Source organism: Arvicola amphibius, chromosome 8 (genome assembly GCF_903992535.2).
Source record: "Arvicola amphibius chromosome 8, mArvAmp1.2, whole genome shotgun sequence".
Lineage (NCBI taxonomy): Eukaryota > Metazoa > Chordata > Mammalia > Rodentia > Cricetidae > Arvicola > Arvicola amphibius.
In genome coordinates this window covers 76,702,769-76,728,263 of record NC_052054.1, presented here as the reverse complement: position 1 = coordinate 76,728,263, position 25,495 = coordinate 76,702,769, and the positions used below count along the sequence as shown (strand labels likewise).

The window sequence follows — 25,495 nt, the reverse complement described above, 5'->3', positions numbered from 1 at the left end:
TCCGCATGTCCAACGTATTGGAGTAAACGGAGAGCCCCGACCTCAGTTAGAGTTGGGATTTTATAGTAGTAAAGGTGGGGGGGGTGAGGGGTTTCAGAGGTTCAGGACCCCTGATTGGCTGACATTTGTCTAGGGGTGTCCTGGTGAGTGTGAGCTGGCAGGTGATCCTATGTACTGCAGTTGGAACGTTAGACATTTCCTTTGGATGGTCTGTTCTTGGGTGGTGCTCAGGTAATCTTAGTTTATGGTCCTTCTGCAACCAGGTATTGCTTTAGGGTAAACTACTAAGACTCAAGCCCCATTAAACTTATAGATGGCTGAGTTCTACTCTGGCAGGTGATAATGGTTGGAAGTAAAGAACTTCCTTTGGGTGATCTATTCATATTTAGCTTATCATGGCTGGTTCCTACATCATGAGACTGCCTCTGTCCGTGGACCTCTGGGCATTGGTCTTAGTGATTGACTATAATGCAAATGACATCCAGAAGTGATGAGATACATACGTAACGTTATGTAACATGGGAGATGTGTACAGGAGTCTATAGTCTTGGATATATTTAATTCTCACAAGCCTCTTAGATTAAGAAATTGGAGCTTGGGTGGCATAACTTGCCTGAGATCAAAAAAGCAAGAAAAATGGTTCAATTCCCACCACTACACTGGCCCCCTTTTACATATAATTTTTTGGAAATAGTATTCTGAAAGATAGTTAGGCTGGTAAGCATGCTTAGTGCTTAGCCTGACCTTCCCAGGTCCCACGCCAGGAGGCGAGTACCCTCTGACTTCCATGTGTGTGCCATGTGAGCTTGCTGGGTCTGCGTTCAGATTGCCCAAAGCTGGGGTAGTCATTGCAGAAAAGAGTTCTGGGCGTTTGAAGGCTGAGGCAGGAAACTCAGTTCCTGGGGACTCAGTGGTGGGAGGAGAGTTGACTCCCCAGAGTTATCCTCTCATTGTCTCCTCTCTACCCCTCATCTCCCCAACCCCTCACCACACAATATAAATAAATGTCCCCTAGCCTAGAGCAGGTATCCTGAGGACTCTGAGAAGGACTTGGCCAAGCCAGGACCACAGTTCAATTCCTATCTGAATCCAGCACCACCACCCTCACCAAACTGCTTCACACTGTAGCAAACGGGACTCAAAGCAAAACAGAGTTGTCCATGTCTTGCAAGGTTATGTAAACATGAGTTCCACTTGAGTGGTTCTTGGCTGTTTCTGTTGTTGTGGGTTGGTTGGGTTTTTTTTTTTTTTTTTAAACTTATTTTTTCTTTTTGGCTTTTTCAAGACAGGGTTTCTCTGGGTAACTCTGACAGTTCTGGAATTTGCTCTGTAGACCAGGCTGGCCTTGAATTCAAAGAGATATATCTCCCTCTGCCTCCCAGCTCTGGGATTAAAGGCCTGTGCCACCACTACCTGGCTGTTGTGGGTTCTTGGGCTATGGCATTCTGAGTATTCTGTCAGTTGGCAGGTGGCCCCTTATTTGGGCTGTCCATCCTCTAAGGATAGTGCAAATCCCAGGACACAGTGCCAGGCCTTTTGTCACAGTGTGTCTTGTCTTCCTTGAATGCAGAGCTCAAGAAGTCCCTGTATGCCATCTTCTCCCAGTTTGGCCAGATCCTGGATATTCTGGTGTCTCGGAGCCTGAAGATGAGGGGCCAGGCCTTTGTCATCTTCAAGGAGGTCAGCAGTGCCACTAATGCCCTGCGTTCCATGCAGGGGTTCCCCTTCTACGACAAGCCCATGGTGAGCATCTTGAATATGGAGGTTGTGTGTGTGTGCTATAGGAGCCAAGGTGGGTGTGGCCCTGTGGTCTGTAGTGTGCTCTCGGATGCTACTTTTTCTTGCTGTTCTTTCCATTTGGTGCTCCTTATCCTGGGTCCGTGGGGACACAAGATGACCAAGAAACTGAGCATGATGGTTCATGTCTACGTGTAGGGGAGCGAGGCAAGAGGATTGCCAAGAGTTCTAACCCAACCTGGAGTATAGAATGGGAGCTTGCTTAAAACCCTCCCAAAAATAGGCCCGAACCAAAGTGCACAGATTCCTAAGCCCTGTTCACTGCTTCCTTTATCACCTGACTCCACTGGGAACCTTTTTTTCCTTTTTTCTTTTTTTCTGAGACAGGGTTTCTCTGTAGTTTTGGAGCCTGTCCTGGAATTAGCCCTTGTAGACCAAGCTGGTCTCAAACGTACAGAGACCCACCTGCCTCTGCCTCCCGAGTGCTGGGATTAAAGGAGTACGCCACCGTTGCCCTGTGGGAACCTTCTTAATGAGCGAGCCCTGTTCTTCCCTTGGCTTCACGTGTGCTCCTCCACCCACCTAGGACTATCTACAGACCACACATCACTCGTCACAACAATGCCTCAGCTTCTTAGAAAGCACAAAGGGTCTGTCCCCCTCTGACCTTACCTTATCCCTCCCTCTAATCCTCAGTGTAGCCAGGCAGAAGTGGATCTTAGATCCCTTTGCCTCGGTGTCTTGAGCAGCTAGAGTCCCGGGCCCAGCTTTTCTCATCCCGTAGCTGCCTGGCTGTTCTCTTGCTCCATGTGTCCATGGCGGTCCCAGTCTCTTTGTGTTTTGTCCTTCCCTAAGCACTGAATCTGAAAAGTTCACTTTGCAATACTCTAGGTCCGCTTCTGGGCATGGGACTTGAAAAAGAAGATCATTTATTGCTTGACATGGTAGTGCATGTCTTTTATTTTAGGGAAACAGAGGCAGATGGGTCTCTGAGTTCTAGGCTAGTCTGTCCTACATAGGGAATTCCAGATCAGCCAGAGCTACATAGTGAGACCCTGTCTCGGTATTTTTGGTTGCGTGGGGGCGGGGGAGTTTGAGGCAGGGTTTCTCTGTACAAGTCCTGTCCTGGAACTCCCTCTGTAGACCAGGCTAGCCTCAAACTCACAGAGATCCGCCTGCCTCTGCCTCCCAAGTGCTGGGATTAAAAGTGTGCACCACTACTGCCCAGCATATGTGTCTGAGCATATCTGGGTTCTTCATAGAAGAGCTTGTAAACACCTCTACCTTACAATTGTCAGCAGGAGCTGCTGCTTCCAGGAGCTTAGACCTATTAAGTTCCTACCACAATCCTGCCAGGTGGAGAATATCCACATTTTACAGATGAGGAAGTTGTGTAGTTTTTCTTAGCAAGCTCCTCAAGAGGTCACATTTTAAACTCTGGCAGTTCTCCCCTGATTTCCATGGCCTTGACCTTTCTGCTCTGGTTGATAGCGCATCCAGTATGCTAAGACTGACTCGGACATCATTGCCAAGATGAAGGGCACCTTTGTGGAGAGGGACCGCAAACGAGAAAAGAGGAAGCCCAAAAGTCAGGAGACACCAGCTGCCAAAAAAGCTGTTCAGGGTGGGGCAGCTGCCCCCGTGGTGGGCGCTGTTCAGCCTGTACCGGTAAGCCAGGGTGCAGGACCAATGTCCCTCTGTCAGGCTTTCAGCCATGTGGCCTGGGGTGGGGGTAGACTAAGGGGACTTGTCCCATTGGGTTGGTGAGCCCTGTGGTGGAGGGGGTCTCTTGGGTGCCTCTTCCCCAGCGTACACTTGATTGTCTTTGAAGATCTATCTTTTGCACATCTGTCTCCTGGTTCCCTTTCCTTGGTTTTGTTCTGTGTATCTTTACTTGAGTACTGAAAGTTAAAAGTTATCAGCTTCCTGTTAGAAATAATAGGCAAATTTAGAGGGACTAGTGGATTATAAAGTAAATATCAAAGTAATCGACATAACCTGTGGGAGGGCTCCATTCAGTCCCTAGTACTACAAGCAGAAGGAAGAATGATGAAGAGTCAGTTGCTCATGTTGATAAGCAAAGACGGCACACTGGGAAATCACCACAGCTGGGTAGTGGTCACCACTGCAATTTTTTGTTTGTTTGTTTTTTGCTCTTTGGGGCCCCACTACCCAGCTCCCTAAATAAATATACAAAGACTTATTCTTTCTTATGCATACCCAGCCTTCACTTGGCTTGTTTCTAGCCAGCTTTTCTTAAATTATCCTGTCTATGCAGTTCTGATGCAGGGCAATTGGATCTACAAGAGAAAAGCATAGCCCTGCCTAGGGCTAGGCATTTGGCTCGGTGGTAGCCAGCAATTGTAGTTTTAGGGAGGTTGAGGCAGGAATCAGGAGTTTGAGGTCATGCTGGGCCTCATTTTGAGAAAAATTAACTCAGGCTGAATCATGAGCTAAATGTGACAGCAGACTATAAAGATCGTAAGGAAACCTTCAAAGTGTCTCTGTCATCTTGCTGAGTGTATGAGAAGTGGCATCTCATTCTGTGCAGGACATCAGAAGTCCTGAGCAGAAAACAAGATGGTTGAATTTCCCCTCCTTCTTTCTCTGTCTTTTGTCTTTGAGCCTTTCAGTCTCATGGTGTTCAGGCTGGGTCACGTATTATAGCTCGTGGTGGTGTCTGTGTCTTTGGCTTGTTATCAATTTCATTTTAAATTACATTTTGCTTATTGTGTATGTTTGAGTGTCCATGCCATGGGACATGAGCAGAGGTCAGAGGACAACTTGTTGAGGAGGCCAGTCCACCAGGTTGAACATAGGTTGTCAGGCTTGGAGGCAGGTGCTTTTCCCCGCTGAGCCATCCTGATAGCACTCATTCTTTCCTTTTTAAAATTTGCTATTGTTTTACATGTGTGTATAAATAATGTTTATATTTATATTTGTGATTTGCTATGTATGCTGGGAATTAGACCCTCGTCCTCTGGAAGAACAGTTGAGCCACCTCAGTACAGTGCCTGTGGAGGCCAGAAGAGGGCATTGGGTCCTCTAGAGCTAGAATCACAGGAAGTTGTGAGCTGCCTGATGGTGCTGGGAACCACACTGTTCTGTCGTGGTGCCCACCCTTAACCACCGAGCCATCTCTCCAGTCCCCCTCTGGTTTCGGTTTAAATATCTGAACAAAGTTGGGCATTGCTCTAATTGTACTTTTAACTGTTTCCAAAACCCTTTTTCTGGTTTAGCATTCCTCCTTGAGTCCAAGTCTTCAGTTTTGCTCTCTTTGGTGTTCGTTGGGTGTTGTTTTTTATCTTTTTGGGTGTGGGTCTTCCTCTTCTGTCTCTCGTCTTCATAGCTCTGCTCCTTTGCATTGCGGTTGCTGTGACTTTGCTACCCCTGACCTGTAGCCCATCAGTCCTGCCCTCTTCTGCACAGGGTATGCCACCGATGACTCAGGCTCCCCGCATCATGCACCACATGCCAGGTCAGCCTCCTTACATGCCACCACCTGGCATGATCCCGCCACCGGGCCTTGCTCCTGGCCAGATCCCGCCTGGGGCCATGCCCCCGCAGCAGCTCATGCCTGGACAGATGCCGCCTGCCCAGCCTGTAAGTGACCCTACCCCACTGTAAGGTCTCACAAGCATGGTTTGCACGCAGATGTAGAACAGTTACTTGGGGCTCTTAGGTCAGGTGGGAGGTGGCACTGAGCTCTCTGTGGGTGAGCCATCCTGGGACAGAGGGGTTGACTTGTGTGTTGGTCTTGGGGAGTAGGGTGAGGCTAAGCGAATCAAGGTCTGCATCCGGGTGTTATGGGTGTGCTAGGGCAACATGTGCTGTCCTAGCCCCAGCACACAGTAGTGGCAGTAGCTGGAAGGTCTCTGCTGCCTTGGGCCTGCAGTCTCTGGGCACTGGCTATGGGGAAAGGGAGACAATGTATGCATTGGGGAACATGTGAGAAAGATTCTGAACAGGGTGATGAGCAGAGTGCAGTACCAGGCATTCTTGGGGTACCCCTGCTCAGTGGCAGCCATCTCTCCCAACAGCTCTCCGAGAATCCACCCAATCACATCCTGTTCCTAACCAACCTGCCTGAGGAGACCAACGAGCTCATGCTGTCCATGCTTTTCAACCAGTAAGTGGGGCTTCTGGCTGTTCCGGTGGTCACTGTAGTGTCTGGTAGGCTCGGTGGCTGAAGGCATGAAAGGGGGAAAGGAAGACGGCCATGGGACACACAGTGCTATGGGTACCATGTATTTGGGGTCCTGGGCTGCTTTTTGTGTCTGTGACACTGAGAAGTTCAGAACAAGGGAAAAGAGGAGCAAAATGTGGGGCCAGTTTCAACTGGCATGAGCCAGCCTGTTCAAAAATTGGCCAGGGACACCTAGGACACTAGCAATACAATGGAACCAGTAGACCTTGAGTGAGGGACTGCCGAGTGGACTAGGGCTGAAGCTTTCCTTGTGGTGTCTCAGAGCACACTTCTTATAGAAATGTTTGTCAAACCTGGGTATGGTGGCAGTGAACACCTGGAGTCTGGGGACCTGGAAGACTGAAGCAGGATAGAGATTGGGGTCCTGCTCTACTGTGGAGCCTAGACTCCGGGAGACCCATGCTGGGGTGGTGCTGGATTCCCATCTAAAGACGCTGTCAGGCTTGTCAGCCCTGGAACATGGATGGCTTTGTTTCAGACCCTCCCTCTCTTTTTAAAGGTTTTCTTAGTTTTATTTCTAATTATACATGTGTCTGTGTATATGCCAGAAGTGTCGGATATCCCTGACCTGGAGTTTTAGGCAGTGTGAGCTGCTTGACATTGGCGCTAGGAACTGAACTTGTGTTCTCTGCCAGATCAGTTCTTGATCTTTGTTGTTGTTGTTTGTTTTGTTTTTTGTTTTTTTGAGACAGGGTTTCTCTGTAGCTTTTGGTGCCTGTCCTGGAACTAGCTCTTGTAGACCAGGCTGGCCTCGAACTCACAGAGATCTGCCTGTCTCTCCTTCCCAAGTGCTGGGATTAAAGGCGGGCGCCACCACCGCCTGGCCAGTTCTAGATCTTAACTGCTGAGTCCTCTCTAGCCCCTCCCCTCTGATTCTTTATGATAAAAACAGGCACTTTATGTAGCTCAGGCCGACCATCCTGCCTCCATCTCCCAGATGTGATCTGTACCTCTTTCAACAAAGCAAAATCAAGATAAAAACGAGAGTAGTGGCCAGGCAGTGGTGGCCTGCACCTTCATCCCAGCACTTGGGAGGCAGAGCAGGTGGATCTCTGAGTTTCAGCCAGCCTGGTCTACAGAGTGTGTTCCAGGACAGCCAGGGGTACACAGAGAAACCCTGTCTTGAAAAAAAATCAAAACAAAAAAAAACATGAGTAGCAGCTGGTGACAGTTTCTGGGACTGGGGGTAGACTTTGGGCTTTGGGGGAAGGAAGAGGTGCCAGTGTTTGAGCCACATTGTGGTTTGGCTGTTAAGGCTTTTCATTCAGTGGTGTTTACAGTACGGGTTTTGCCTGTGTTGTGTCCAGGTAATCTTTTGGTATGGGGTCTATGCTGTGCATTATAAGAAGCTTAGCACCTCTAAATTCTGTCGTTTTGTTGGTGCCAAATATTAGGGGAATGCCGAGGGGTTCTCTGAGGTCTGCTCTTCCCTCCTCTCAGGTTCCCTGGTTTCAAGGAGGTGCGTCTGGTCCCCGGGCGGCATGACATTGCCTTTGTGGAGTTTGACAACGAAGTGCAGGCTGGGGCAGCACGAGATGCCCTGCAAGGCTTTAAGATCACGCAGAACAATGCCATGAAGATCTCTTTTGCCAAGAAGTAGCGCCTTCCCCCATGGGGCGTCCCGGTCCCCATTCTGGGGCTGCCCCTTACCCCCCACCCCCTTGGCTCAGTCCCTGAAGGTAAGTCCCCCTTGGGGGCCTTCTCAGAGCCGCGTGTGAGTGTGTGGTTGCCACACAGCATTGTACCCAGAGTCTGTCCCCAGACATTGCACCTGGCGCTGTTAGCTTGTGATTAAAGTGGTTTTATCGGGGGTTGGTTTTTCACCACTACTGTCTGGTTTATTTTGTCTTGGTCCCCTCCACATGGAGAGGTTGGATCTCATGGCCTCTGTGGGTTCACAATCTTGGAAAACACACAGGAGTATAACAATATTAACCACACTTAAGCTACATTGACAGCTTCGGCGTTTTTTTTGTTTTGTTTTGTTTTGTTTTTGTCTCATTATTGAGGACAGAACATTTGGGCAGGCCATGAGCTGCACAAGGATACTCCTGCTTCAGAGGGGCACATCAGAGGCCTGCTTCTGAGCCGGCTTGCTGCACGCTGTTAGAGGAATGGCTCACTGAAGTCTTCCCCATGGCATTTGAAGGAGCAGGACAGAGCTGTTGCTTGCATCACTGAGGGACTCCCATGTTGTTGCAGACAGGCAAGTGGAAACATCTCTTTCCACATTGGCCTAATGGCTGTGACATGTGGGTTCTGTGGTTAGCCCATCTGATTTGTAGTAGTTTGGGGCCTCCCTAGCTGTCACTCAGTGGGCAGTTAAGTGTCCCCACTGTGAGGTTTTTTTCTTCCTGTGTGAGAACTCTTGTTCCCGCCATGATGATGATCATGTTTGTTCCCACGAACACCACCAGGCACCATGCCAGCAATCAGCAGATTCAGTATATACTTGCTGAATACTAATAGATGCTGAATAAAACTTGAGAGTGAAAATTAAAGCTGATAGGCAGGCCTGTGGTCCTAGTACCCAGAAGGCTGAGGTAGGGGGATTGCCCTGAGTTCCCTGGCAGCCCTAGCTGCTGTGTTGTGGCTGCTGAGCTGGGAACAGTTAGGCTAATCAGGGGAAAGTTCCTCTGGGGAGGTGTCCTAGGGTGGAGCCACTAGTGCTGGGTTTGTGGAGGTGTTTTGTTTATCTCCACCCCCTGATCAACTCCTTTCTGACTAAGCCAGTGTGTGACCATTGTCTGCCTGCTGCGAGGTTGTGCCTGGCAGGCTCAGAGGTCAGGGTGCCCTGAGTCACTGCTGTGATCTTGACAAGTGACTGAACTTGGGGCCAGTTTTCCCTTCTGCAGGGCAGAAAATGAAAGTCAAAGGACAACAGTGTAGAGTGGCCAGTATGGCTGAAGCAAAGGTGGTCTTGGGTCAAGTGCCCTGGCCACTAGAGTAGCAGTCAATGCATTTCTGGAGGCAGTGCCGAGATCCTGAGTGTGGTGAGATGGGGGAGGGGCGTACAGGGTGGGCAGTAGTAGCTGCCTTGGTTACATGGGTCCCGTATGAACTTTGTATGTGGTTAGCCCGGGTCCTTGAACATGGCTCTGGTGTTTGTGCTTTTTAAATCCCCTGTGGTTTTGAACTGGTGACCTGCTTCAGAAGCAAAATCCCTGTCTGAATCCTGAGTTCAGAATCCTGCAGTACTTTTTTCCATCTTGACCTTTTTTTATATATTTATTTTAACTATGTGAGTGACCTGTCTTCATGCCCACCAGAAAAGGGAATCAGATCCCATTAGAGATGGTTGTGAGCCACCATGTAGGTGCTTGGAATTGAACTCAGGACCTCTGGAAATCTCTAGTGCTCTTTGATCTTCTCTGAGCCATCTCTCCAGCCCCATCTTTTCATTTTTTAAGATGGGACTGGGGTGGGGTCTCAGGCCACCCACCTAGCCTGAGCTGACCCCCTTGCCTACACCTTCCCAGTGTTAATAAACATCTCCCATCACACCTGGCCTCTTACATTTCACGTCAACTAAGCATTGATCACATGTAACAGCTGTAACTTTGGCAGTGTGAGGTGTGACAGTAAAACTAGCAACTTTTTTTTCTTCACAATTTCACAGAATCTGTTATTTCCATATATTTCTTTTGGTTTTTCGAGACAGGGTTTCTCTGTGTAACAGCCCCGGCTGTCCTGGAACTAACTTGCTCTGCAGATCAGGCTGGCCTTGAACCCTGTCTCTGTCTCTGCCTCCTGCATGCTGGGATTAAAGGCATGCACTACCATTACCTGGCTTTTTTTGTTTGTTTGTTTGTTTTTTGTTTTTTCGAGACAGGGTTTCTCTGCGGCTTTAGAGCCTGTCCTGGAGCTAGCTCTTGTAGACCAGGCTGGTCTCGAACTCACAGAGATCCGCCTGCCTCTGCCTCCCGAGTGCTGGGATTAAAGGCGTGCGCCACCACCGCCCGGTTTACCTGGCTTTTTTTAATGGAAACCTTTTTTACCTCATCCCTTGGAGAAAGCCTGAAACTTTTTGGCTAATGTCCCCCCTCTCCCTGGGGTAGTAGTGGAGCAGTGACTCAGCAGTGAAGATTATTTGCTCTTTCAGGGGCCCAGGTTTGGTCCCAACACCCTCTTTGGTTCATAATTGCCTGTAACTCCAGCCCAGGGCATCTGATGCCCTCTTACGGCCTCCATAGGCAACTGCACTCACGTGCACACCTCCCCCCATATACATAAATAAAAGTTTAAAAATAAAATGTTTGTTTGTGCTTTGTACATTCCAGATTGATTTCAAATTCACAGTCCTCCTGCCCAGACTCCCAAATGCTGGAACTATATAGGTCTGTGTCAGCACACTTGGCAGCATCACTGCTTCTGTGCTGAGTCCACTATGAAGTACAGTGAGGATGACTTAGTCACAGGCAGTTGAACATAGCCGTGGTCTGCTTCCATGAATGATGATAGTGTGTACAATGTGCTAGACTGGACAAAAATCTGATTCACATCCTTGGTGTGCTGAAATGGAACTGGGTGGGATTTCATTACAGTATTCAAAATAACTTGTAATTTAAAATTTAAAAAATACTTCTAGCTGGGCGATGGTAGTGCATGCCTTTAATCCCAGCCCTAGAGAGGATTATAAGACAAGAGGAGACAGCTCTCAGACTCAGTCTCATTTCTGAGGTCCTGGAGGCAGGATCGCCATTTTTGGACTGAGGTAGAGGTCAGAGCCAGTAGCTGAGTGCTCTGCTTTTCCAATTTTCAGGTTGAACCCCAATATCTCAGTTTTTATTAAAATGCTGCATGCACACACCCTTTGTACCCCCAAATATCTCTTTCCCTCCCTTCCTCTCTCCCTCCCCCCCTCTTTCTTTTGAGGCAGGTTTGTGTAGCCGTGGCTGTCCTAAAACTAGCTCTGTAGTTCAGGCTGGCATCCCTCTGCCTGCTACGTACTGGGATTAAAGTATCCTATATCAGAAGTTTTTGTTTTTTAATTTGAGGTTTAATCTTTTATGTGCATGAATGTTTTGCCTTCATATATGTATAGGCATCACCTACAGGATTGGTGCTCACAGGTCAGAAGAGGGCGTCAGATCCCGTGGAACTGGACTTGGGGATGGTTGTGAGCCACCATGTGGTGTTAGGAACTGAATCTGGGTCCTTTGCAAGAGCAGCAAGCGCTCCTAACCACTGAGTTGAGGTAGTTTGCCATATAGCAGAATGATCTGTCCTCTTACCTCACCGCCCAGGTTATTAGGCTCTCTGGGTGGACCTCGGGGCCCAGTATCAGGCCAAGTCCTACCAACCGAGCCTCATCTGCAGCCTCCTATTTCTTTATTGGATAATTGTCTCCCAGAGGTCTTCAGCTTTTCATTCCCTGATGAGTCTTCATGGTGCTAAGATTTGAAGCTAGTGTAGTGTTTACATTGAAATAGCTACTGTACACAGAAACACTTTCACATTTTAAATTGGGAATTCAAACATGAAGACAACATGCTATTATGTTCTCTACTACCAGCTTTTCTTATACCAGTTTGTGACCAAAGCTTTTAAGTAAATCTCCATAACCTAAGCTCTTAATTCACACCGATCTTACCCGTTGTATTTTTTTGTTGGACACTGAACCCAGGGGCTTTGTGAAGGCTTGGCATGCTTCATCCCAGGCCCTTGTATAACTGATAAATTAGCATACATTATTTTTGTGTTGAGGATTAAACCCAAGACTAGCAGTCATTCAACCATATTTTAGTTACTATTCTATTGCTGTAAGAGACACCAGGACCAAAGCAATTTAAAAAGAAAACATTTACTTGGCTTGTTTACAGTTTGGGAGGATTAGTTCATGGCCATCATGGTGGCTATCATGGCAATAGGCCAGCATGGTGCTGGAGCTTACATCTGATCTGCCAGATGGAGGCAGAGAGCTGGGTTTTTGCCTAAATAGCTCAACAACTGAGAACCACTCAACTGTATTAGCCTATAGGCACCGTTCTCATTCAAGCTGCCATAGCCACTAAGTCATAACATCTTTATGAGGTCCCTGAACAGTTTTTGGGCCTCTTCCCTGCTTATCTGTTGATGAGCTATTTCTCAGGCCAGATAACAATGATACTTGGAAACCTTGAGACGAATCTTGGCCCCCTTCCTGGTTCAGTTACTTTGCACACATGTTCCTTGACTTAATAATTTCTTCATGAACTGGGCTTGTCAGAGCCCCTAGGGGAAAAATATACATGATTCTAACCCTGTATGGTGGTGCATGCCTTACCCATCACTGGGAAGGCAGAGGCAGGTTGATCCCTTGTAACTTTGAGGCCAGCCTGGTCTATATAGGGAGTCCCAGAACAGCCAAGACTATGTAGTAGAACCCTGTTTCCACAAACAGGTGGACTGGGGGTTTGAGAAATGGCTCCACAGTTAAGAGTACTGACTGCTCTTCCAGAGGACCTGGGTTCAATTCCCAGCATCCACATCGCAGCTAACAACTGTAACTGACAGCCTCACACAGACATACATGCAGGTAAAACACCAATGAACATTAAAAACAAAAGGGGTGCGTGTGTGTGCTGGAATGATGGCTCAGCAGTTAAGAGCAGAGCAGTGGCTGCTCTTCTAGACTCAGGTTTAATTGTGGGGGCACACAACTGTCACTGTCTAGCTCCAGTTCCAAAACCTTCAAGGGTACCAAGCACACATGCAGTACACAGACATATATGTAACAAAACATTCACACACCCAAACAAAAATAACACTTGATAGATGTCCTTTGCTTTCATTGCTGTCTTTGCAGATGAGGGAGGCGAACATAACTTAGCTCAGGCCTTCCAGGGAGGAAGAAGCCTGTGAAGATGCACAGTAAGCCAGTCGGGACAGTCCCAGCCTGAGACCGGACATTGGGTGTTTGCTCAGTACCTGGGAACTGTGGCTGTGGCTGCTAATCACAGAGCGGCCTTGTTCTCAACACAGGAAATTCCAAGGTGGTTTTCTATGCTGGCCTCTCTAGTTTGGTCTCTGGAGGGTCCGGGTGCCTGAAATGACTTGAAGAAGGAATCAGATTAGATCAGCCTGCCTATCCAGGTCTCTGATTATTGAGGGGGTAGCTGCTATTTGGAATGGCCTGGGTTGCTTTGGGCTCCAGGGGGCATTTTCTTTGGCCCATAGCCCTTACCCTGTCTCTGAAATGGTTCTGGCTGAATAACAACCTTGGGGAGTGGGTGGGGGAAGTGTAATTTGGTCTGGGGCGGAGACAGGATTGAGAACACAGCTTTCCTTGTGGCTCAGCACTGAGGGAGGGCAGGAGGAGACTGGAGATCCCATTCCTCACTTGGTCATTCTCAGTCCATGATGGTGCGGTCCCCAGTACTCCTTGGTGCCATCTTCTTGTCTGTTTTCCCAGGGCCCAGCGGGGCTGATCGTGACATGCCCAAGCTGGCTGAGTGGAAGCTGTGTGCGGATGAGGAATGCAGCCGTAAGAGTCAGGGAAGAAGGGCAAGGGGCTGAGGGCTTGGACTGCTGGTCTGTGTTGATGTTGCTGTCATTCCCGTCTCCTTCTCCAGATCCTATCTCCATGGCTGTGGCCCTTCAGGACTACGTGGCTCCTGATTGCCGCTTCTTGAATGTGTACAGGGGCCAAGTGGTGTATGTCTTCTCCAAGCTGAAGGGCCGTGGACGGCTCTTCTGGGGAGGCAGTGTGAGTCTTCAGTATTAGAGGGAAGGGTATGGAGTACCCTGTTTTCCCTCTGAAGGGAAAATTTGGGTGAGGGGGGGCACAGATTTGGGGGGTAAGGATATTTTATCACTTATTGCATTTTTACTTTAGCAATTACAGGGCAGCTTGGTTCCAAGCTCTTTTCCAGACCTCAGCTATATCAGTGAACAACCCCTTTCATTTCTAATGGGTGGAGACAGGCAACCAGCTTACCATCAGAAGTGCCAGCAAACATGCCATTGTGAGGATTAGTTATGGTGGCTACATTCTGGCCACAAGCAAGTGACGTTAAGCTGAGGTTCAAATGAGAGATTGTGCACTGGAGTTCAGCAGGCACGAGTGCCCTTTTTTTCCCAGATGGACTTACAAGTTCTTCTCCAGGTTCAGGGAGATTACTATGGAGATGCGGCTGCCCGCCTGGGCTACTTCCCCAGTAGCATTGTTCGGGAGGACCTGATTCTGAAACCTGCCAAAATTGATATGAAGACAGCTGTGAGTGTCTTGGGGTGGAGGTGGGAGTGGGAGGGTGAGGGCTCCTTCATTTTCTCACCTGTAAATGAGAAGAAATTATTTTTGTTGTTGTTAGTAATATATATATTTTTTCTTTCTTGAGACAGAGTGTGTACCCAGGCTGGCTTCAAAATTACTAACCTTCAGCTCCAGCCTCCTGAGGGCTGCTTCGTTTTCAGGCATGTGCAACTAGGCCCTGCTCAATGCCGAGTGATTTCTAATTGGGAAATGCAGAGGTTACAGGGCTGGAAGATAATTTATTCATTTCTGTGAGGTCAAACCTGGTCCTTTCACCGGTTTCCTATCTACTGTTTTTTCCCTTTTCTCTTTTTCAGAAATGGGATTTCTACTGCCAGTGAGCTCAGCCTACTGTTGTCCCTGCGGTTTACCTTCCCAGCTTTATACAAATAGAACAGCCAACTGCAAACTGTTTTGTCTCTTTGGTTTTTGAGGTTGGGTGGACATGTGCAAAGAAAATATTTCTTGGGTTTCCGATCTAGCCAATCAATGCCCTGAATGTGTTTACATCAGTGGTTGCTAGGCAGAGTTTTACTGTTGTAAGCCCTTTGCTCCAAGCTGGGTAAGGTCTGGGGCCCTGAGCAAAGGAATAAACTAAACAGTACAATATATGTATACTTTCCTCCCTGGGGAAGGAGTTGAACTATTGGTAATGAGCCAGTTGGATAGATCGCACTACAGACTTGTTTGTTTGAGACAGGGTCTCATTGTGTAACCCTGGCCTGGAACGCACTATGTAGACCAGGCTGGCCTGGAACTCATAGATAGGCACCTGCCTCTGCCTCCCTAGTGGTGGGGTTGAAGGCGTGCGCCACCCATGCCCGACCAGCAGAGGTTTTCTTGCAAATGGGGAGCAACGTGTGCGTGCCCTCTCAGCTTTCCTCCCAGCGGCTTGAGATCCCCTCTTTCAACTCTGTCCATCCTGCCCTTGCCACTTCTTGGCATTCGTGTCCCCACCCCCAGACCCACGTTTAACCAATCCGGAGTCTCGTTTCTGCACCCAGAATCCTGACCAAATCCGTTCCTCCGCGGGGCGCAGCATCTCTGCCTCCGCCCCCTCCCACTTACTCCGCCAATCGCTCACCTGGGTTACGCCCCTTTCGACTCGGCCCCTAACATGACACCAATCTGCGCCATCCGTCCCGCCCGCTGCCTTCCGAGTCCGCCAATCCCGGCGTTGGGCAAGCGTGGCCTGGTATCCGCAGCTCTGGAGGTTCGCGCGGGAGTGGGGGGGTGAAGGCGGAAGTGGCGGCGCCGGGTCCGGGAGTGGAAAGGAGCTGAGGCTGCAGCCCAAGTGGAGCGGCTGCCAGCCGAGGAGCAGGCGCGGCCGCGGCGCCATATTGCGGCCCTCAGCGGTCGCCACTGAGCCATGGCCGAGACCTACGGTGAGGCTGGCCGGTCGAAGCGGGGGGGCTGGGCCCGTAGAGGATGCGGATGTGGAAGTGGGGCGGGGCTTTCTGTTCAGGGGGCGGGGTCTGCCGCGGTGTAGGGCCGGGCTAAGTGGGTCTGGGGCTGAGCTTAATCGATTTGGGTGGAGCTTGGGAGACTGCTGTATGAGTTAAAAAGATTTAGGGCGGGATTTGAGGGAGCTAGTGATGGTAATTTAGGGTAGGGGGTTAGGTCCAAGGAGGGAAGCAAGCCTTCCTGGGCGGAGCATGAGTGGATAGGGCGGGGCTGACGGTGAATGGCAAGGGTCGGGCTTTATGGAGTAGAGAGGGAACCTCGCACAAATGCTGTGAACCCTGCACACCCTGTGGGGCTGATCTGGTTTGAGAGGTCTGGAGTGGTATCCTGGAGTTAGATTTAAAACTTAGCGTCACCGGATGCGGCTTAAATTTAAGGATAATGGCCAACTGTTCTGGGCAGAGGATGAGGAGAAGAGGTTCAGGGTTAGGAAATCAATATGGATGGACAGTATCATGTAGGTGGAGGGAGGTCCGAGGGCAGTAAAGAATCTAGTGCGAAGACCCTGAGGAGCTAACCAGTTTAGGAAATAGGCCAAAATGTCAGAGGCCTTGACAGTGAATGAGAGGGTTGTAAGAGGTGAAATGAAGAGGAAGGGAGGCCAGATTTAATCATTGTTCAAATGGTTTTTGAAATGCATCAGCTAAAGTCTTGCATTGTGGAGACCTTTAGATGGGTTTGAATCCTGCTGTGTGGCCTTGGGCAAGTTGGTTAACCTTTCTGGCCTCAATCTCCTAGTCTGAAAAGTAGGGATCCTTAGTATACTTCCCTCTTTAGATCTCTATTTGGGATTAAATGAGCTGTCAACATACATAATAATCTTTAGGACTGTGTTGATTACACACACACACACACACACACACACACACACGGTAAGCACTATGTAAGGATAGTCTGGTGTGCCATAATCCTCACATCTGGGAGACTGAGGCAGGAGGATCTTCAAGTTAGAGGTCTGCCTGAACTACAGAGTAATACTCTAAAAGAAAGAAAAGTGGAGTGTGCTGGCACATTCTGTAATCAGGAGTGCGGAGGCTGAGGCAGGCGGACTGGAATTCAAGGCCGTATAGTGCCTCACGATGAGTCCCTGACGAGAAGGTAAAGGAAAGAAATACAGGGTATGGCAGCATAGACTTGTAATCCCAGCATTCCTTTAGAGACTGAGGCAGGAGGATTTCTTAGAGTTGAGGACAGCTAGGTCAGTCTGGAATACATGGGGAAACTGTTTCAATAATCAGCAATAATAACAACAACAATAGTAATAATGAGTAAAAGTGTCATCTTGGGCTGGGCTGTAGGTCAGTTTGGAAAAAACAATTGCCTAGTATGCAGGATGCCCGGAGTTCTATCTACAGCACTATAGATTTTTTTTTTTTAGAGCAATGTTTTACTGTTTGTTATGTATGGCTGTTTCTGCTTTGGTGTTTTTTTTTCCTTCTATTTTGCCTTTTATTCCCTGTGTCTTTCTCTCCCTGTGGGTATCCTTGATCCTTGGCACCATCTGCTCAGACTTCCTCTTCAAATTCCTGGTGATTGGCAGTGCTGGAACTGGCAAATCATGTCTCCTCCATCAGTTCATTGAGAATAAGTGTGAGTTTCTGGCAGGACCCTGAAAGCGTGGATGTGGCCATGGTGTGGGTCAGTGGACAGTAGGCGGGGTAGGTAGCAGGGACCACTGGGTAAAGCTAGTGCTGTAGCTTTGCCTCTGGCCTTGGTGGACGATCTCTGCTAACTTCTCCGCCAACCCAGCAGTGAGAATTGGGTTGCAGAAACTGAGGAGGAGGCCTGCAGGATGGGGGAATTCCAGGAGACCCTGCACTGCCTCCTCTTTCCTTCCCACTCCCAGTCAAACAGGACTCCAACCACACCATTGGCGTGGAGTTTGGATCCAGGGTGGTCAACGTTGGGGGGAAGACTGTGAAGCTCCAGATCTGGGACACTGCCGGCCAGGAGCGCTTTCGGTAGGTGACCTGGGATCCCAAGGAGGGAGGAGGGAAGGGCGAGGGGTGAAGTGTCTCTCAGGGATGAAATAAGAACAAGGAGGTGCTGAGAGAACAGGGCAGGCAGACAGGGAGAGACGGGGATATGTCTGAGCAGAGAAGAGGTTCTGGAGAGAAAAGGCTCAATGTGATGGTTCAGGTCTGCAATCGCAAACACACAGGAGGCTGAAGCAGGAGGACTGTGAGTTGGAGGCCAGCCTGGGCTAACATGACAATGAAGAAGGGTTGGAATTGTAGCTGAGAGGGAGAGCCCTAGACCAAGTAGTGTAAGGCCCTGGGTTTGATTCCCATTTCAGAAGAGAGGGAAAGAGAGAAGGGAAGCTTGGCATGTGGTAGTGCCAGAGCTACATCCCCTGCCTGGAATCCCCCAGTGTGGGACTGGGGAGTGTTCTCAGAGCTAGAGCCCATGCCTGGAATCCCCCAGTGAGGGGCTGGGATGTGGCTCAGTGGTGAAACCCCTGTCTAGAATACTCCAGAGCTCTTGCCTAGCTCGTACAAGACCTTTGGTGCCATCTCCAGGAGCAGAAAGAAGAAAAAATAAATAAAACGCTTAAGGATATGAATAAGAAGTAGTTTTATTTTTTAATTAGTTAATTGTCTATGTGTATATGCCTAAGTATATATGCATATAAACTATATACGTGCAGGAGCCCCCAGAGGTCAGAAGAGTGTATCAGATACCCTAGGGCTGGAACTATAGGTAGTTGTAAACTACCTTTGGGTGCTGCGTATGAAACCTATGTCCTCTGCAAGAGCAGTAAGCCTTATTAACCAACTGCTGAGCCATCTCTCCAGCCCCAAGGAGTGGTGTTTGAAGAGGGAGCTTAAGACAGACACTGAAACCTCAAGGAGCTACAGCCTCGGCGGGAAGGAGACATAGACAGGGAGTCGAAGATGGAGTAATCAAGGCAGGAATGGGCACAGAAGGAACAGGTCAGGAGCAGAGAGGTTCAGGAAGGGTTGGACAGCTGTAGTTGAGAAGGATAGGTGAGTGTATTGCATGGTGTGGAAAATGGGAAGGCCGGAGCACCTAGTAGGTCTGCAGAAACAGAGACCCTGGGAGTGCGAAACAGAAAGAACAGAGGGAGGGAGTCTCTCTCTCTCTCTCTCTCTCTCTCTCTCTCTCTCTCTCTCACACACACACACACACACACACGGCGGGGGGGGGGGGGCGAATAATCAGCTTGTGGAGAATCTGACCTCAGCACATAGCGGCGCTAGCTCATGTATAGATTGACTATGTGAGGTATGTAGAACCCAGAGGCAGAGAGAGGGTGAAAGAGGCAGGCATGTGACATAGCCTGTGTTTGCAGTAAGCACATGCGTTCCAGAGGGATCCAAACTGGTGACAAAGGGAGTGGGCCGCACAGGAAAGGGGGCCTGCATCAGCCAGCAGGGAGGGGAGAGTAGAAGGTGCCTTGCACCTGGGCAGGACAGGCAGATGGGCGATACTGAGAAAATGCTGACTGACTCACTGAAGGAATGAATGAGGGAAGGCAAAAGTGATCATGGGAGAGACCGAGTAAGAAAAACTGACAGACAAGAAAGAAAATTGAGGAAATTAGGGGAAATTATGCTGGGGGTGGTGGTAGATGCCCGTAATCTACCTTGAAAGGCTTAGACAGGAGGATTGCAGTTCATGACATGGCTCAGTGCGTAAGAGTGCTTACTGCCCACCTGAGGACCCGAGCTTGAACTCAGGAGAGAACCAGTCCCTACAAGAGTCCTCTGCCCCCGACACATGCGCTGTGGTACACGTAAGCCCACCCCCACCCACATAAAAGAAATAAGTTCCAGAGTCAGCCAGGGTAAGTTAGCATGATGTTGAGTTAAGCTAAAGGGTTGAGCTGTAGCTCTGTGTAGACCATGTACCATGCCCTACCTCCAGTTCCACGCACCCCTGGGTGTGGTGGCTGAGGCAGGGGAGTTCCCTGAATACTGAAGTCAGTTTCAGGCCAGCTTGGACTAGAGAATGAGACTGTGTCAAAAAAACAAACCCAAATAATAACACTAACTGAGATAGACCATGAGGGAGATAAACTGTATCTCAAGGAGACCAAGGTCAGGTTTTAGGGTATGGGCCAACAGTAAAGGGGGGGCCTCCAAACCACTAGCCTCTCTCCACAGAGGGGGGCAATCCCGGGGCAGATCCCAGCCTTGGGGTGACTGGGTCCCCCTGGCCCCACAGGTCGGTGACGCGAAGTTATTACCGAGGGGCAGCTGGAGCCCTGCTGGTGTACGACATCACCAGGTGGGTGCAGGGTCTGGGTGGCACGGGAGAGGCTGGGCATGGCTGGCCCCACTCCTGTGCTGCCTCCCTCTTCTGTCTGCTCTTCACAGCCGAGAGACATACAACTCACTAGCTGCATGGCTGACTGATGCCCGGACGCTGGCCAGTCCCAACATCGTGGTCATCCTCTGTGGCAACAAGAAGGATCTGGATCCTGAGCGTGAGGTTACTTTCTCGAGGCCCTCCCGCTTTGCCCAGGAGAACGGTGAGGATTATGCTGTGGACCAGGTGATGGGTGGAGGGATGGGCCCTTGCACTGTGGCCCATGAGCCTCTTAGCTTTCGGTGGATGGTTGTACCTTCAGCATGGAGGCTTCAGCAGGCGTGCTTTAGGAGTCATGTGACTGCCGTGGTCTTCAGGTTCAGCTAGAAAGAGGATGAGCCGCTAGAAAGAGGGTGAGCAGTATGCTGGCTACGGGAACTACCATCACACTCTTAGCGCCTCCTGGTACAGAGGAGTTGCTGGTAAATTCCCTTCATGTGGAGGGAGCACAAGTTTAAGGTGGCTACTGCAAATTCGGGTGGCCATCGAGATAATCCTTTGTAACTAATGGCTAGCTTCAGACTCACTATGTTGCCCAGGCTGACCCAGTACTCCGGATCATCTGTGTTGTCTCTGCCTCCACTAGGACTGTGGAGGGTACACAAGCATGCCCAATACATGGACTCCTGGTTCTCAGACCCCCAGGTTTAGAAGAGGTTTTGCTGCCAGGCAGATGTGGGTTTAAATCTTGCATATAACTTCAGTGTGAGGTCCTATCATGTGACCTCTGGGTAGCTGAGGTGGGGCTTAGGGCTCATGAAACTCGTAGTGCCATGGTAGAGGCGGGAGGCAGACTCATTTGCTGACAGTAATATCAGAGAGAAGTCACTGCTAGGACAGGAGGCTCTTGGGAGTCCAGAGGGGTCTCCTGACTTAGGCTGAATCAGCAAGGATGGTTTCTGGGGGCCCCGGGGTCTGAGTTGGGAAGGAAGAGGTGGGTGAGTACACGTATAGGAAGGAAGACAGCATTCCCCGCAAGGGAACCTGTGTACAGTGGCACAGGTAAGGGCAAGCATGGACAGAGCTTTTGAGTTGGAGGGTGGGAACTGAGAGAGACCCTGCCCCTCCAGAGCTGATGTTCCTGGAGACCAGCGCTCTCACGGGTGAGAACGTGGAAGAAGCGTTCCTGAAGTGCGCGCGCACCATCCTCAACAAGATCGACTCAGGTGAGGCCCACCTGCTTCCTGTGTGAGATGGGGGTGGGGGAACTGGTTAAAGGCAGTCTCCATGGGCTCTGAGGAACTCTTCGGCTTCTCCGCTCCCACAGGTGAACTAGACCCCGAGAGGATGGGCTCAGGCATTCAGTATGGTGATGTATCTCTTCGCCAGCTGCGGCAGCCTCGCAGCGCCCAGGCCGTGGCTCCTCAGCCTTGTGGCTGCTGAGACCTGCAGAGTCAGCCAGGTGGGATGCTGGGGGTTCAGGAGGCAAGAGGGCAGAGGGCTTTCTGTGTTGGGTGGGGTGGGGCACAGAACAGCCATCAAGACTTGGAACACGTGACAAGAAAACAGTGACAAAGACAAAAGCCATGAACCAAAGGAGCCACCTTCCCAGCCCCCGGGAACTCATGGGCCCTCTGCACCCCAGACCTCTGCCCGCCTCGGCCTGCACTTGACCCTTTTTCATGGTTCTCACTGGTGTAATGAGCCTCTGCTGTGTGCTCAGTCCTGGTGATGCCTCTGGGGAGACAGCAGTGGGTAGAACCAACCAAATTCTTGTGTGCATTGTACCTACATTGCCTTGGGAGAAGACACACCGTAGATGAGATATTTACATACATTATATAGTAGTTAGGGGGCAAAGAGCACGGAGAGAAACAGTCTGATAAGGTGGGGAGGATGCAGAATACCCTTTCAAACAGGACACCCAAGAAGGTGACATTTCAGCAAAAACCCAGAGCAGGGGAGTCAGAGAGGACAGGTGAAAAAAATATGCGTAGAGGCCCTGGCATAGTATCATATGTGGCGTGGCCAAGGAGGCCACTGTGGCTGGAGTGGAGTACCTGTGTGTACTAGGGGTACAGCATGGGGTTGGGGAACTGGCTAGTAAGTATCTAAGGCTCTAGGAAGGTCTCCCATCTGTACCTAGATGCTACAGTTACCAGAGGGGACTACTGGGCGGAGGAGGGAGAGGAGCAGATTTGTGCATCACAGGAACCCTCTAGCAGGATGCCAGTGAAGGAGCTGCTGGGGCTGAGGACCAGGGACAGAGCTGAAGCGATAGTGCTTGCCTAGTGTGCATGCAGGAAGCACCGGCTTCCACCTGAGCACTGTGTTAGCTGGTGGTGATCATGGGAGTCAGTTGGAGTAAGTTGGAGGCCAGCCTGGAATACATGTCCCTTCTTGAGAACCATCTATGGTTCCTGGGATCCATGGGACTCTGGGAGGCCCTGTCACCCTGCCCCCAAAGGCTCTTACACATTGTCCTGCTCCTTTGACCTGTCCCAGTCACACAAAAGTTCTTTGTTTCTTTGGGTCTTTTTTTTCCAGGCCGTGTTTTCTTCTCCTTTGACCTGGTAACTTCCTCATCTCAGAAGCCTTGTTCATTTTCCCATGCATGGTCCAAACTCCTTTATAGGCCTACAGAACCCTTCCTTACCTGTGACTATGGGTGTCCTTACTAAGTCTCTGTACTTCAGAAAGTACCCGATTCCCACTCCTCCCCACCACTGGCAAGTCTGGGATGTCTGTAGGGAAAAAATCCTTAGGCTTGGATCTGATTTGCAGGTAGAGCCAGCATGGTTTTCTTTTAAGTGCACTGGTGTTTTACCTGCACATATGTCTGTGTGAGGGTGTCAGATCCCCTGGAACTGAGTCACAGACAGCTGTGAGCTGCCATGTGGTTGCTGGGAATTGAACCTGGGATCTCTGGAAGAGCAACCAGTGCTCTTAACCGCTGAGCCACCTCCAGCCGAGACCAGCATGGTTCTTGCTGGAATGCCCGTGGGATTTGAAAGAGAGTCCAGGGTGAGCCCTTTAGACAGTCTCTGCACTGCTGGTCTGAGCCTGTCTCCTAACCCTGAGTCTGCAGAATGGGGTCAGTCCTAGTCCCTCATGGATGTGGAGGAGAGCAGAGCCTAGCATTTGCTAAGACCTTGATCCACAAGTCTGTTCACTGATCTCTTTCTTGCCCATCTTAAAGGCTCTGGGAGGGTTTGTGCACTGACTGTGTAGCTCAGTAGTAGGGAGCTCACCTCACATGTAGGTGGCCTTCTTGGGTGCAGTCCGCAGCACCACAGAACAAAGCAAAAGGAACATCTAGCTGTGTGGAGATAGACAGGTATCCCAGTATTATCCAAGTCTTCCCCAGCTTTCCCTCAATGGGTCACATGTAACCAGTGTGTCATATATTTAGCTAACATAATCATATCTATAGAGAAACTCAATTTTTTGTACTTTTTTTTGTACCCCCTTTGATGTGTTTTTTTTTTTTTTTTTTTTTTTTTTGCGGGGAGGGGTCTTGCTGTGTATCTCAGGCTAATCTGGAACTTCCTGTGTACCCTAGGATAGCCTCAAACTTGTATCAATCCTCTTGCTTTAGCCTTTTTTCTTTTCTTTTTTTTTTTTTTTTTTTTTTTTTTTTTTTTTTTTTGAGAAAGGGTTTCTCTGTAGCTTTGGAGCTTGTCCTGAAACTAGCTCTTGTAGACTAGGCTGGCTCACAAACATCTGTCTGCCTCTACCTCTTAAATGCTGGGATCAAAGGCGTGTGCCACCACTGCTCGGCTACCTTGTTTTTGGTTGCCTTAGCCTTTTAAGTGCGAAGATTCCAAGTTTGTACCATCATGCCTGGTTACCAATAAATCTTATTATTTTGGGTCTCTCTACATTGCCCTGGCTGTCCTGGAACTCACCCTGTAGACCAGGCTGGCTTTGAACTCCACTAGGTTCTACCTCCCTAGTGGCTGAGGAGATCAAAGTAGCATAGCCATCTCTGGCCTGCTATTTCCTTTTATTCTAAAAATGTTATAAGAAAAATATATTATCCCTATACACCCTTTCCTCTTCCTCTTCTTTCTTTTCCTTTCTTTTTTTACTCAAAGATATAGCCCAGGCTGGCCTCAGACTTAACTATGTAGCTATGGAGTAGTAGTCAAGGGTAAACTTGAACTTCTGATCCTTGGACTTTTTTCCCTCCTAAGTGCTGGAATTATAGTATCCCATTGCATTTATGGGGTGCTGAGGATGGAACCGAGAGCCACATGCAGGCTAGGCAAGCAATACCAGCTGAGCTATATGTCTTCTTCCTCTTTTTCTTTTTTTTTGAGACTTCATAGCACAGGCTTAAAATTTGAGGCCTCTAATTTACTTTCTGAGTGCTGGGATTATAGGTGTGAACCAGCACACCCTCTGATTTTACTTCATTTAGACAAACTGGAAATAGCACACATTAGAATAAGGCAGGAAGGTTTACAACATACTGATGCCGGAATTTACATAAGATAATTTCTAGAGACGTCTTAGGTAATGCTGTAAGCAGTCAAAATCATGACCACTCATCTATCCTATCTCTCCAGTTTGAAAAGCATTGGAATGAGGCTTAGTCTGGACCATTAGGGATAAAAAGGGACACAGACATTTACAAAGGTGGGGACATATATTGAGTTTATGATTTGTGTTGGGGATTTTTGTTCTTTTGTTTCTGGGGTTGTTTTGTTTTGTTTTGTTTTGGAGACAGGATTTCTCTGGGTAGCCCTTACTGTCATGGAACTCACGCTGTAGACCAGGCTAGCCTCGAACTCACAGATCTGCCTGCCTCTGCCCCCCTAGTGCTGGAAGGCATGAACTACCACTACCCGTCATGTTTTGTGTTTTTGAGACAATCTCACTATGTACCTCAGGTTGGCCTCAAACTCACCATCCTCCTCTCAGTACTGGGGTTACATGTGTGAAGCACCACCTGGTCAGGGTGGTGGGTAGTTACTGAAATACCCCTTTACAGATGCACACAGCATGTGAGGTGGGCAAATAGGGAGCTGCTCAGAGAACAACCTGCGGAGAGGCCACAAAGGCAGTGCACAGACTGAGAGACAAAAGGGTACAGGCAGACACAGGTCACAAAGATACCTAGTAATGAGACTAGCGATTCTAGCTAGACAGACTCAGGACCCCTCCAGGTGATAAAACCCTTCTCTTTCAGCTCACCTGTTCTCCTGGACCAGCCCTACCCGAAGGCTGGGGCCCAAAACCAGGCCCTAAGAGGATAGGCCCCAATCTGCCCTGGCCCCAGAAAAGCTACCCCATCTCTCATCCCCCCCCCTTCCCAGGCCTGGTGGGGCCTGGCTTTGGGGCAAGATTGAGCCACAGGGGGAAGGGGGAACCCACACCTGCTGCTGTTTCCTCTGACTTGGCTAACTCTATTCCCCCTAAACCCGTAACCATATCCTGAAGAACTCCCAGAGCTTGAGACCAGGGCCACTCGGCCCCACCTTCCTGCCTGGCCCTGCTGTTGCAAGTCTGTGTTATTTATTACCTGGAGGCCTGCTCCATCCTGTTCCAGCCCTCCATAAAGCATTGTTTACACCTGT

General features: G+C 49.4%; 3 protein-coding genes and 1 long non-coding RNA gene across 8 annotated transcripts in view; 3 read left to right on the top strand and 1 right to left on the bottom strand.

Moving 5' to 3' along the window:
* The window catches only part of Snrpa (small nuclear ribonucleoprotein polypeptide A), a 15,660-nt gene extending 1,074 nt beyond the window's left edge, over positions 1 to 14,586 (top strand). For 2 of the 4 annotated variants that reach the window (XM_038340454.2, XM_038340453.2), the window contains exons 3-7: positions 1,571 to 1,743; positions 3,229 to 3,405; positions 5,167 to 5,340; positions 5,778 to 5,866; positions 7,385 to 7,770. In XM_038340454.2, the coding sequence (XP_038196382.1) occupies positions 1,571 to 1,743; positions 3,229 to 3,405; positions 5,167 to 5,340; positions 5,778 to 5,866; positions 7,385 to 7,544 (773 nt within the window). In that variant the 3' untranslated portion in view covers positions 7,545 to 7,770. Of the gene's footprint in view, positions 1 to 1,570; positions 1,744 to 3,228; positions 3,406 to 5,166; positions 5,341 to 5,777; positions 5,867 to 7,384; positions 7,771 to 12,731; positions 12,858 to 13,337; positions 14,142 to 14,266 lie in introns of those variants that run through there. The other 2 variants (XR_006020871.1, XR_005286622.1) reach the window with 2 other exon arrangements.
* On the bottom strand, positions 11,732 to 15,587 carry LOC119821446. The gene is made up of 2 exons (XR_005286623.1): positions 15,262 to 15,587; positions 11,732 to 14,115 (listed from the first exon to the last, which is right to left on the bottom strand). It is a non-coding gene; the product is annotated as an uncharacterized LOC119821446 (long non-coding RNA).
* On the top strand, positions 13,053 to 14,586 carry Mia (MIA SH3 domain containing). Of its 2 annotated transcripts, none has more exons than XM_038340456.1 (4): positions 13,053 to 13,409; positions 13,498 to 13,631; positions 14,031 to 14,141; positions 14,267 to 14,586. In XM_038340456.1, the coding sequence occupies exons 1-4, from the start codon at positions 13,283 to 13,285 to the stop codon at positions 14,297 to 14,299; spliced, it is 405 nt and encodes a 134-aa protein (XP_038196384.1). In that variant the 5' UTR covers positions 13,053 to 13,282; the 3' UTR covers positions 14,300 to 14,586. The 2 variants fall into 2 exon arrangements, with proteins under 2 accessions (XP_038196384.1, XP_038196385.1); XM_038340457.2 differs by having other exon boundaries at positions 13,235 to 13,409; positions 14,495 to 14,586.
* Positions 15,331 to 25,495, top strand: Rab4b (RAB4B, member RAS oncogene family). The gene is made up of 8 exons (XM_038340455.1): positions 15,331 to 15,562; positions 17,151 to 17,231; positions 17,488 to 17,602; positions 19,830 to 19,892; positions 19,982 to 20,136; positions 21,044 to 21,139; positions 21,241 to 21,375; positions 25,108 to 25,495. The coding sequence occupies exons 1-7, from the start codon at positions 15,547 to 15,549 to the stop codon at positions 21,354 to 21,356; spliced, it is 642 nt and encodes a 213-aa protein (XP_038196383.1). The 5' UTR covers positions 15,331 to 15,546; the 3' UTR covers positions 21,357 to 21,375; positions 25,108 to 25,495.

What these genes read in the sequence shown, in the direction of transcription:
- Mia (XM_038340456.1), top strand. Translation starts at nt 13,283, where the DNA reads ATGATGGTGCGGTCCCCAGTACTCCTTGGTGCCATCTTCTTGTCTGTT. An exon ending in TGCGGATGAGGAATGCAGCC is followed by an intron (nt 13,410 to 13,497) that starts GTAAGAGTCAGG and finishes CTCCTTCTCCAG; the next exon opens with ATCCTATCTCCATGGCTGTG. An exon ending in AAATTGATATGAAGACAGCT is followed by an intron (nt 14,142 to 14,266) that starts GTGAGTGTCTTG and finishes TTCTTGAGACAG; the next exon opens with AGTGTGTACCCAGGCTGGCT.
- Rab4b (XM_038340455.1), top strand. An exon ending in CTGGTGTACGACATCACCAG is followed by an intron (nt 19,893 to 19,981) that starts GTGGGTGCAGGG and finishes TGCTCTTCACAG; the next exon opens with CCGAGAGACATACAACTCAC. An exon ending in CCGCTTTGCCCAGGAGAACG is followed by an intron (nt 20,137 to 21,043) that starts GTGAGGATTATG and finishes CTGCCCCTCCAG; the next exon opens with AGCTGATGTTCCTGGAGACC.